At 32.6% G+C, this 13,433-nt stretch overlaps 1 protein-coding gene across 1 annotated transcript in view; it reads left to right on the plus strand.

Annotated features, from left to right (window-relative positions):
• Positions 1-13,433, plus strand: part of LOC149484983 (opioid-binding protein/cell adhesion molecule homolog) — a 93,164-nt gene that overhangs the window by 44,151 nt on the left and 35,580 nt on the right. The window contains exons 5-6 of the mRNA XM_089699708.1: positions 1,536-1,664; positions 7,368-7,505. Of these exons, the coding sequence (XP_089555834.1) occupies positions 1,536-1,664; positions 7,368-7,505 (267 nt within the window). The remainder of the gene's footprint in view (positions 1-1,535; positions 1,665-7,367; positions 7,506-13,433) is intronic.

Consider the following 13,433-nt stretch of genomic DNA (forward strand, 5'->3'; position numbering starts at 1 on the left):
GAAATCTAGTAATACATAAACCGCAAACGCATAAAGACTTCCATTTGCAAAGCGATTCAATTCAAGCGCAAAAAAAAACTATAGTAAGGTTCTTGGTATGTAAATGCAAGAATTGTTGAGTGCGGAATGAAAAACACTAGACCAGACGAGCCGTCGAATAGTATACAAAAAACACTTTTTCCTTTGTTTATTTATGCTGCAGTTCTTTAAATTGTGTATACTGTATAGGCGTCTGCGCTTACCATTAAGATTTAATTATAGTACATTTTTACATTGTTTTCGTGGATTTTGTCGTTCTTTTCGGGTCTGTGTTTGAAGAGTTGCATCTGGAGTGGTTTGTTATTACGAAATTGTAGTCTTTGTTGGACCTCAATAATTTTGTTTCGATCCGCAGTAGTACCTAAGGAAATAATGTACTGCAGTAGGTATTTAGGATTTTATTTTTTAAGATTTATCCAAAAAGTACTTTTTTAATAGCTTATTAAAACAAGTACATGTACGAAGGGGGATGTTACGAATATGTGACAAATAAAATTTAATTGAGCGGGAACCATCGATAGTCAATTGTTTATAGCCTCAATAATCATATTTAGTTAAGACTACAAACAATATTGTTATACGACAAATATTAAACAAAACCTTTCATAAATGTAATCAAACCGTAAAATATATAGAAGAACCAAAATATCTTTAAAATACACGACAGATATGAGGTCATCATCTCATGCATACAAAATAGAAAGAGTTTGTATACCAAGAACTTTACTTAAACATACAACCAAATGTCTTGTGAATCCTTTTAAGAAACTTTATTCCTTTTGTACATATTAAACCCGCTTTAGCAATTCATCTCCTAGACATTTGAACAAGATACGTAAATGGCGTCACATCTTGGAAAATATTCTCTCTTAATGCTCCTACATTAAGATACCATTTGAGAATGTTGCTTCGGTAATAGTTACATGTTAGCTTGTAATGTAGTATTTTATTATGTTTTGTGATAATTTGCTGCGTAGTTTTATAGCATGATTGAAAAACAAATTGGATTCACGATCGGCGACAAGTTTAATAGTATTCGATAACTTTGTGTACATATTAATAGGATATTATAAAGATAACGTCACAATGTTAATTCTAATATAGAATAACCGATTACTAGTGTTGAAGTGCACTTTTTAATTGATAACTCTAAGGTCAATAATTGTTCTATACTTCTTTATTTAAGTAATTATATATTGTAACGATTTTTATGGATAAATTATATTATATAGTAAATTACATTATAGGTACTCGAAATGCCCAAGCTTGAAGATTTCATATTTTTGTCAATATATTATGTAATACAAATCCCTACTAATAATTGTGAATGTATGTTTGTTTTTTACGTGTTCACGCAAAAACTACTAAACCGATTCGGAATTAAATTTGGAACAGAGATAGTTTGAGACCTGAGAAAGGACACAGGATATGTTTTATCCTACAGGAACTAAGCAGGTTTTTATAAAACAAAATACTAAATATTTCCTTTATTCTAGTGTCAAAGTCAAGTGGCGAATGGCTGAATCTAACTAGCGTAGAGCGGACGACGTCAGGCGCTTATCTCTGTATAGCCACGAATGGAGTCCCGCCATCAGTAAGCAAGAGAATACTACTAAATGTTATGTGTAAGTATGTTTATTATTTTTATAATTTGTGGATAATTTACCCATCAATCAAAAAGTGTGAATTACACATTAGAATCAGCAATTCGTTAAAGTGGTCATAAGTCGTCTCAAATGAGTGTTTATAACAAAAATTTTATATATAACATATTTCAGGCTTTTATTTAACGCTTAAATCTTTGTTATTTCAATGTAAAACTATTAAAATGAATGTTTACAATGCTACGAGATCTAACTACGTTTTAGGAAGTCCATGTTTTTTTAGTCCACAAAGTAAACAGACAGTCCTTATATCTACGCTTTTAAATAAAATAATTGTGTTTTCTTGACCGAAAGGGGTTTGACATGGGTTTCAGGGTAGAAAGGAAATCATTAGGTTTGGAATGTAAGATTTAAATCCAACTTGCAGAAAAAATCTTGTGGAATACTACCTACCTACCTAAATGATAAAAGGATTTAATTTGAATTTTTTTTTTTTCCAATTTTAACATCATGCCTCATAAATATTTACCATAATACCTATATTTTGTTATAGAATTTTTTGAAATAATTTTTACAATAAATAAAAGTATTATCTATTTTTCTTTAACAAACAGATCAGATAATTGTGCAAGCACTTATTCAATATAATAAACATACAAACGACTTCATACTTCATTTATTGCATAATTAAGCGAAATCAATACGAGCTAATTAAATGGAGGCACTGAGATCTGTGACGCTTTTATAATGTTCTCGTAAGAGAGCGTCGACGGATTTTATTACCGAGCAAGCTAAGATTATTTAAGTATCTACTTGATTATGCCATAATATATCTGTGCCTCCAGTGAATAAGGGAATAACTCAAAAACAGCACTTTTCAGGAGAGACAAAAAACTATATATCAATACTAAATCTTTATTAATTCAAAATTTTAAGCTTGTATGTGTAAGATATGATGTTTGACTATATTTTTACATATGAACACATATTGTAACAACCCCATAAATATACTTTTTTCGTGTTTTTTTGTAGTTGTGGCCTTATGAACGAGTACTTCATGTAATAACTCAATGTATTCACATAATTTTTTTTTTACTCTTTGCAATATAACGACTTATGCCCTTATGCACTATGTTCATAATCGCACAACACGACTTATATTATTGCCAGTTTTGGTTTTATAGAAATGATGTGACTTATTATGCTTGAAATTTGTGTACTTTATGACTCAATTGAGGCATTTTAGTGGAAAAACTATGCACGTAGCTTGAAAAACGAATGAAATCAACGGGTTTTTTTATCGTTATTAGATAATAAAAACAAAACAACATTTAGGTATTTATGAATTTAACCCTAGAAGTCCAATCTACGTAAATTAGACGTATGAACTCTTCTATATTTACCATCGAATCGCTGCAAAATCCAGAACCAACTTATTAGCCGTCGAGACCTAGCAGTACATAGTTGGCTCATCCCGGTAAATTCCGCCATTTGGTTGTCATTTTGACGTATAATTGGGCTTTTCGTAACTTTTAAGATTGTTTCAAATTTTTATTTTGTGATTTATTTGAATAATTTTTTTCTAAGCCACGTTTCACTTGATATCTATAGTATTATACTATAGATTGAGTATAAAATGGGATCCAGACAACTTTTATACTAGGACGAAGAACCTTCAATTTTAGTAAATGACGATTATTGTCCTCCGCTGGATTTGGACTTCAAGCAAGGGGATTGGGTGGCTGAAGATGTTGTCCGGAGTAAAACCGAATATGTTATGGGGTTTTGTTACCCATGTATAATTAAAGTCGTAGATTGTAAAATAAACCTTTAATCGATCTTTCAACAATACAGTACTATGTTGTTAATGCTATACAATGTTTCACCAGTCACCACAATAAGTCTAGTCTGTACAGGTTAGCAGGAGACAATCATTGAGTATTGGTATTAAATACGTATCAACTGCGTATTGCGTTTTGCGTATTAACTATTGTCCTAGTGAAAATTAATCGTCGAATCAATTTAAAATTCGATCAAGTGCGTTCCGTTTCGGAACGCCACAGATAATAAAATATAGATAATAAAAGTGGCAACGCCACAATGTCATGGTGGTATACATTGAGGATACAAGCACTATAAAGAGATAAGAGAAGCCCGAAAACCATATTCCTGTATGTTCAGTTAATACAGGAAAAGTTATAGGTGGTCAGTGGCGATATTTTACAGCATGATATATAATTTTAACAATTTCTATATCATATAATATCAAAATAATGTAGATAAATAAAGAAAAAACAATGAGCCGCAAAGATTTTATGAAAAAATTAAGGTTTTGAAGGTGCCTTGGATGCAAATACGACTTGTGGCACGCACTTTGAAGAGACTCTACGTGACAATAGCCCAATTTTTTCAAAATATGTGGTACCAGAGTATCCATAAAATGTTTACGAAAATGCAGGACCAAAGAAGTGTATCGATATTGCGGATTTTTTCCTATAAAAAAGGCAAATTACCAAAGCACAGTGGCTAAAACGCTATATGCGGAAAAAACTATATTCATAATCTGTGTTCATAATTGTCAATACCGGTTATAAATACTTTTTTTATGCGACTATTATAGACTTGATTATTGTAGTTAGATAATTTTTTTTTTAAAGATTACAAAAAAAGATTAAAAACTTACCCAATTATAAGAAGAAAATATAAGTTTAACGTTTTTGTTGGCTTTTTTAGATGATTCAATTATCGTTCTGTATTTATATATAAACAAAGAGTATAATATCTATCATTAAATGCACTTAATGTGTTAACTGTATTTTTAATATGTATTGCAAAAAATAGTTAACTTCCATAGAAATATATTAGTATCCCAAGTTAACTAATAAATACCTTTTTAAAAAAATAAAGATTTGTTGTTGCAGATTTATTGAAAAAACGATTGAAAAATAATAAGGAATAGTGTGTTTTGTTTCCGTGCAGTATTCAAATAGACCAATAGCAACACGGCATTAATGCCAAACTGTCTCATGTCGTCACTTGAACCAATGACACTAAAAGAGTTGTTCCTTTATGCTCATGTTAGAAAAATGACACAAATGCGCTTATACTAAAATAGTGTTAGGACTGATGGAACAAAATGAATTAAATCTTTATTCAAAAAGTATAACTACACATACGTCTTTGCGTTCGTGGGTACTTTTGACTCGAGACGAATAGTTCCTTTGCGATTGCCTAAAATGATGGATAAGGTAACTTATACCGTTAATCACACCCTACTTATACCGTTTGGGTCATTCGAAAAAATGGGTTAGGACGCAGCTAGAGATATGACCTTTTGATATGTTGTGTATTTTGACGAGCTGAATCCAATGGTGCAATAAAAACCAAAGGGAATAACTCGTCTTACTCCCTTATTCACTGGAGGCACAGATATGCAAGAGAGTTTATTTTTATAATATTATGTATATTACAAAGATATTACATAATATATTGGATTGACTCGTACAACTTCTGTCTAATATATATTACACTAGTTTTGCTCCGTGGTTTTACCCGCAGTGCTCCGCTCCTGTTGGTCTTAGCGAGATGAAATATTATTATAGCCTTCCTCGATAAATGGGCTATCTAACACCGAAATAATTTTTCAAATCGGACCAGTAGTTCTCGAGACTATCAAATATCAATCAAACAAACAAACTCTTCAGCTTTATAATATTAGTATAGATATTGCTTCACTAAAAATCTCTTTTAAATAAAATTTTTAAGTCTTAAAACACACCACTATCATCAATAATTAACTCATTTTTGTTAAAGTAACATGGATCACGTCTAGCGTAGACACAAAGCAGACTATTAGAAAGAAACCACAATGTCTAACCGTTTCCAATGCTAATACGTACCGCAAAAACTAACAAAGGCCCTACGTTTATATTAACCATCAGGTCGGTACAACGTCATAATAACCCTCCGCCGACAGTCGGATAAAAATGTAAATCCCCGATGTAATTGACAAGGGTCTAATTAATCCTCGTATTTCATGTTTCGTTAACCACATTAGTTACTCATTCATTAATCGTTCGGATCAGCGGCCCGGAACGTGTACGTCCGACAAACTTATCTGTGCGGTTCTTTACAATTATTCGCTATGAAATTGGCTGATGGTTTATGTTTGTCAACGTTTTCGGACGTTAAAAATCAAACTCGCATGTGTCTGCCTGCTCGACCGTCTTCAAAGGAAGGGTTGTTCTGTACTTTTTCAGCAATTATTTCCATGATTGTTTTGTTTTTTGTTACGTTATACTTTTGAGATGCATTCATATAAATTTTCAGGAAATTGCGTTTAGAGCTTTTTGGAATATTATGAAAAAAAGACAATATGAAAAAATATTTTGCTCTCTGCTAATTTGATTGTGTATCTACAATAAAATTATATAATATAAATTATCTCAGCCAATTCAATTCATCTCATCAACAATGAAACGAATTTTCTCAGACGGATTTCTTTGGATCACATCTTAAATCTCTCCATCAAGTTACAAATCGACGGTTAAAAATGGGATTGTTAGCTTTCAAGGGTATGAAAAACGTGCTATATAATCTCTGAATATATATGGATTGTGTTTTAAATTAATATTTATTAATTAACTTATAAATTAATTAATTTAATTGTAATGTGAAAATTGGGGCTCTTTTTTACCTAAAAATATAAATTATAACCGTTACAGATCCAGGTTTCTTTTAATGACGATTATTAACAACTTTTCTTTATAATTTCATAAATTTATTTGTTGCTATGTCTTCCTGTTTGATCTAGCAGATCTCTATGAGATTGGTATTGATTTTTACGAGTGTTTCACATATAGATAGCAAAACTTGCAAACAGTTATCTTGGTATTTCATTTTAATTTTTGAAAAAATAAAATTTTCCCTAAAAAAATATTTTTCCATACGTGTTACACGAGCCAACTTACTCGTATAACCTTCATCTAAATTGAGAAGAATGGTACAAAAGTTCCTAAATCTTATTCATTATTTAATTAAGCGAAAAATGTTATCTAACATCTAATGTCAAATGTATTAACAATTCAGACCGCAGAGTTTTTTTCCTCCGTGTTAATGAGAGGAAACTCCTTTCATTCGTATTTGTGATGGCATTATAATTAAAAACGGAATAAAGCACAGAAGAAATATAAAGCCACATTACTCTGTTTGAAAAATAATCTCGGTGTTTGTGAATCTAGATTTGTGCCAGGTTGGGGTCAAGTTGGAGCTTATTACATGTGTCTGTATTGAAACGTAACCAGGGTTTTATGTTTACTAAGCTTTGATGTAAATTGTACGTCGTTTATCGCATTTAATGCTGTTGGTTGGAAATTTTTGTTAGGTATTTAAATTGTCAATATTTTATAAACTCTTTTTCGTTTCAAGAGTAACATTTTTTTCCTAATTAATATTTTCTGTCTGTCTGTCTATTCACGATAAACTTAAAAACTACTATACCGAATTTCATTATAATTTCACAGATGCACAGTGTTGTTATCAAGGATAGTTGTGATAGATGATTGTTAGGTTTAGGAAGCCACAGCAAGTTTGGCTATTTACAACAACATTCAGGAACTTTCCTTTTTTTAACTTTTACATGTATCTTACTTACTTACAAGAACCTTTTCATCTATATTCTTATTTGGTACTAATTTTATAATAAATATATTTATTTTCCCATAGTCGCCCCCTCAGTATGGACGGGCAAAGTCGCGATTCGAGCCTTATCAGGGACATCCGTGACACTGCAGTGCACTGCGGAGGCCTATCCTATACCTGTCACCTATTGGGTGCTTAATGGAGAACAGAGGCTTGTTAATGGTATGTATTATAATGATAATGATTTTGTTTATTTATAATTTTAGTGATGTATAATGTACTTCACTACATTTTAGTGAACTTAGCAGATCATTTTCAGCAGATCAAAAAAAATGTGAGTTCTTATCGCGTGCAGTTGAGTTCTACAGTTCCTGATACTTTTTAGAAATACTCGCGTAAAATGAAACACTAGAAAATTTATTTATGTCATATTTCATCACGCCGTAGCACCATGCCGTAGCATCATGCCGTAGCATCATGCCGTAGCATCATGCCGTAGCATCATGCCGTAGCATCACGCCGTAGTATCATGCCGTAGCATCATGCCGTAGCATCATGCCGTAGCATCATGCCGTAGCATCGCGCCGTAGCATTACGCCGTAGCATCACGCCGTAGCATCATGCCGTAGTATCACGCCGTAGCATCATGCCGTAGCATCATGCCGTAGCATCACGCCGTAGCATCATGCCGTAGCATCATGCCGTAGCATCATGCCGTAGCATCACACCGTAGCATCACACCGTAGCATCACGCCGTAGCATCACGCCGTAACACATGCCGTAGCATTACGCCGTAGCATCACACCGTAGCATCACAGCGTAGCATCACGCCGTAGCATCACGTCGTAGCATCACGTCGTAGCATCACGTGGTAGCATTACGTCTTAGCATCACGTTAAGCCGGGTCCAGGTCGGGTTTTTTCAAATGTCGTTTGTTAAGGTAAAAACGCCAGAACTATTTCTAAAAAGTATCCTGAACTGTTGAACTCAACTGCACGCGATAAGAACTCACATTTTTTTTTTGATCTGCTAAAAATGATCTGCTACGGGAAGTTGCCAGATCATTTTTTCAAATGTCGTTTTTTAAGGTAAAAACGCCAGAACTATTTCTAAAAAGTATCAGGAACTGTAGAACTCAACTGCACGCGATAAGAACTCACATTTTTTTTTTGATCTGCTAAAAATGATCTGCTAAGTTCACTAACATCTTCACTACATAGTATTAAACAAAGTCGCTTTCTCTGTCCCTATGTCCCTATATATGCTTAAATCTTTGAAACTACTCAACAGATTTTGATGCGGTTTTTTTTAATAGATAGAGTGATTCGAAAGGAAGGTTTTAGTGTATTTATTAAGTTTAAGACAAAGCGGGCAAAGCTGCGGGCGGAAAGCTAGCTATGAATAAATCGCGATTAAAACCCGATAAGAATATTGATAATGATGTAAATTCGACTAGGGTTTCAATGTTTTCATAAAATAGTAATCCTTTACTGATAATCCTTTTTTGCATAATGTGTACAAAAGGTAACAAAACACAATATAATAATTGAATATTTAAACCACAAAGGGCAGGTAAATTACATCAGCTTCACGTAATTTAATAATAAAATGTTGTTAATTGGTATTACATTTTACATTTATCATCATCACATATAATATTTAAAAATGTGTATTAAATTATTTCGATATTGATACAATTAATCTATTTGAACCTAGGTAATTAATAACATTTATAACTCGCTTATAACATTCGTCTGTTTATTGTGAAACGGGCATAATATTTTCGATTACAACAGCTGTTAACATAATAATACTATCTGCATATTATTATGCAGTATTAACATATTTTTTGCAAGCCAGTATTAACATATTTTTTGATTTTTATTTAATATATTCATAAATGACCTCCCACTTAACTTAAAGCACTCAAAAATATTTTTATTTGCAGATGACCTTAAAATTCTGAGAACAATTAAATCAACCACTGATAGTACTCTTCTCCAAAAGGACATAAATTCTTTGGCAGAATGGTGTAAAATCAATAAAATGAAACTTAACTCAGAAAAATGTTACCATATACGATTTAGCAGACATAGAAGTAGAGGTATTATTGCACCCAGTTATCAGATTAATAATCATATCTTAGCAACAGTAGACAAAATAAAAGACTTAGGTGTTTATTTCGATGCAAAACTTAGTTTTCACGCTCACTTCAACCATATCTTCTATACATATAATAAAATCGTAGGAAAGTCAAAACTGTACATTGAATATTTTTTTAAAAGAATACATAATCCATGATCTATAATCGATATAGAAGCCAAAAACATAGTTTTTAGAATTTTTGTCTGTTTGTCTGTTTGTCTGTTTGTCTGTTTGTCTGTATGTTTGTCCAGGCTAATCTCGAAAAGTACTGCATAGATTGACTTCAAATTTTGCATGAATATTACTAACAGGTCGGGTGAGGCTTTTTTAAACATATTATCATGCTATCACCTCCGGGGGAGGAGCTGTGAACCTTTTTTTTTTCTTACGTATTCCGTGAATTACGACAGCGTACAATCTAAAGACTCATGTTTAAATGTTGATTTCGGGTAAGCCATGCTATTATCTAGCTTTACACAATAAAAACTATGTCATTTACGTAATTTGGGCAGAGAATCAGTTTAATGAATTTATTAGTATACAAATTTGAAACAGCGCCATCTATGAGATTTCGTAAAAATCAAATCAATTTACATGATAACACTACTGAACACAATGTTAAAAATTAATAATTTAAATATAATTATGTTATTTATTTATTTATCTCTTTAACGCATATCTTCCCTTACCTATAAGGTGCGCTTATAATTCGTGTGAATATACTACATTTTTAAAAGTGAGGGTAGATGTTTATTATTTTAAGTCAAACTAGACACCATTACAGTTAATCTAATATTGATTGTGTTCATTGGTTACATTTTTAAAAATCTTCGTGTTTTAAAAATTCGATAACGAGGCGGGACTCGAACCAGCATTCTTTAGTGGTCGAAAATTTCTATTCTTTATAAATTTATTGTTTATGAATTTATATTTATAAACAATAATACAAAAAGGTTAGTTCGTTGATAATTATTATTCCTTCATCATTTACATGTTGTAAGTAAAAATATACTTTGACTGTTAATACTTTTGTTCAGTATTTACCTGTATGATTATTGCTTGGTAATTAATATATTTTCATGTCGTATACCTATCTAATTAAAAACATAAGTTTGATGTGAAACTAGCTGGATTTATTTTTACACACTCACAGTCTTATATTTTGTGTTAATGTTAAAATAGTATTAATAGTGTAAATCATAATATTTTTTCACAATTAAAAATATTTCTTTTTTTGATGGTGTTGGCATCGAATTCACAAAAAGTGAAGTTATGAGGACCGAATATGTAGCCGCCTCAACTTACGGAAACGAGAGTAACCTGCGTTGTCTGTTAGTTAATGTATAGTCGAATTTAACGTTACATGGAAATTGGCATCTAATTATATGTATAATACTTATATTAAATCTGTAGAGGTCAATTCTGTACATGAAATATATTTCCTAAATAACTATCACGAGGTGATTAGGGATCGACACTGACGCCAAAAATTTTTGTCCGTCTGTCTGTCTGTATAACCGTTATAGAAACAAAAACTACTCGACGGATTTAAACGAAACTTGGTACAATTATTTTTCATATTCGTGAGCAGAGCAGTAACTCCATTTTAAGCTTTCGTCGCGTGTGCAACCTTAAGGGTTAAAGCTACACAGAAATCAAGTATGAAAGAAATGTTCTCCATATTATATAAAAAATATCTCCCGACATCATAATTAATGTCTATCTTTTATGGTTGAGCTTAGGAGTTCAAAGCTTTCTGATTATATTTGTCTACTAGCTGTGCCCGCGACTTCGTCCGCGTGGAATAGTGACTATGGGACCTATGACCATGGGCTCAGGGTGGGGCAACAATAATTGTTTTTATTTTCATGCTTCCACTCCCACGACCACTCCCAGGCCCATGCCAACGCCCACGCCCACTCCCCTTCACAATTGGTACCTACCAGATCAAAGCCAGGGTAAGCGCCCCACCCAGCCCCACCGTGGCTACGCCCATGCTGAATTACTACTTAACATACAATTATTGAGTAAATACGTACTACCATAAATAATTAAAAGAATTGTTATTAAAATTTCTTACTAAACTGAGCTGAAAAACTTACGTACCAAATTATTAAAGAAAATCAAGAAATGAAATGCCTAACCTATACCAAATAGTTACTACATAATATTGTAATTAAAAATTATGATTAGTACTTATATAATATCGAAAATCAAAAAAGAAATGCCTAACTAATTCTACGTAAAATTTCTTTTAAATTATGTCATATTATTTTTTAGGAACCAGGGGGGGAGAGGAGCAAATTCTATTTCCTTCCTTTCTTAAATTGATGTTTTTAATAATGTATGGTGTAGCCACTGATCAGCTTAATCGATACTCAATTTTTATCAAATCCAGCAACAAATCCAAATTAGATGTTTCCTGTCTCACGCACGTAACTAAAGGCTGAAGAGAGAGAGAGGGAGCACGTAACTTAACCGTTTAGACGAAGAAAAGTGTATAGAAAAAGGAATAAATAATTTCATAAACTTCCCAACGATCTTTAAAAATAAATTATTATATCATTTTTTTCATTCCCACTTTTACCCCTATGTAGGTATAATAAGTGGATGAACCGATTTCGATACAATTTATCTAAGAACCAGCGTCGGAAAATATGCTGCCTAACAAAAAAAAGCCGCATCTAATTCGGTTTACCTGTTAGCCAGCTACGGTGCCATAGACAGACACACACACACACACAGAAATACATAGCAGTCAAACACATAACACCCGTCTTTTTGCGTCGGGGGTTAAAAATATAATACGACATAATTTAAAGGACATTTTGTGTGGAAAATTTACCTATTAGAAGTAACCATAATGTTAATTTGACCCCGCCCCCCCTACTACCTCAGCTTATCCCCAAACCCTTGGGGAATTTTGATATGATCATCTGGACATGTAAAGGAATAACTGTAGCGTATAACAGATAAATTACGTTTTATCGTACACTGTACAGTGTACAATAGAATGCCTTAGCAAATGTTCGCCGTGATTACTTATAAATTGTCATAACTTTTTTATTTATGAACCGATTGACATGAAATAAACACTAACTGTTAAATGAAGATTACCACAATACATTAGTGAAAACCGCATCTAAATCGGATAAGCCGTTTCTGAGATTAGCGTGCACAAACATACAGACAAACAGACAAAAAAAATGTTAACTACAGTTTTGGGTTCAAGATCGATTTAATAATAACACCTGCTAATTTTTTTCTACATATTTTCATTGTACAGACATCACTTTTCCACAATTTTATTATATGTATTGATGATGATGATGATTGATGATTATAACACTCTCAGTCCGTTTTAACTTAATTTTTATTTATTCGCATCAGTGCCACCTAAAAAATCTTTATATCGAAATTCGAGCAAAGCTAAGAAAATGAGAAATAAGAGTTCTCAAGGATCGTTAGAGGTAAGAGGCTTACTATTGACCGAAAACAACATATTGTGTTATGCCGAGAACCTGAAACCGCTTCACAACGAGAATTGCGGCTCACAGCTGACCGCGAACGGCATGTACTATCCTGTGAGACCGAAACCTTCACTGAGAGGGTATAACGTCTCACAGCTGATCGCAAATGGCATATTTTATCTCGATAATCTGAAACTTTTACTCAATATGAAGACCGATTGACAAATGATAGGGTGCACCATAATATTATTCGATCTCTTGAAGATGAACATGAGCATAAGCAATGACTAGAGTAGGGACGCGAATATTACCATTATTTAAGACAAGATTATTTGAGACAAGTACGATTAATAAGTTTGTTTAATGAAAGATTAAGAATTGAAACTATTTGGTCTCTTGAAACGGACGAATAGCGAGAGGCCCGTCTTACTGTAGACAGATTTCGACAGTCTTAATGACTTAAGAGGTAAACATAGAAGATCAATCTACGAATTCGGTGGTGTGGTCCGACAAATATAAAAGTGGGTTGGCTTAT

This window comes from Colias philodice, chromosome 10, assembly GCF_061535455.1.
Source record: "Colias philodice isolate Cphi_HAF_F1 chromosome 10, ilColPhil1 Martin Lab GWU primary, whole genome shotgun sequence".
In the NCBI taxonomy this organism is placed as follows: domain Eukaryota; kingdom Metazoa; phylum Arthropoda; class Insecta; order Lepidoptera; family Pieridae; genus Colias; species Colias philodice.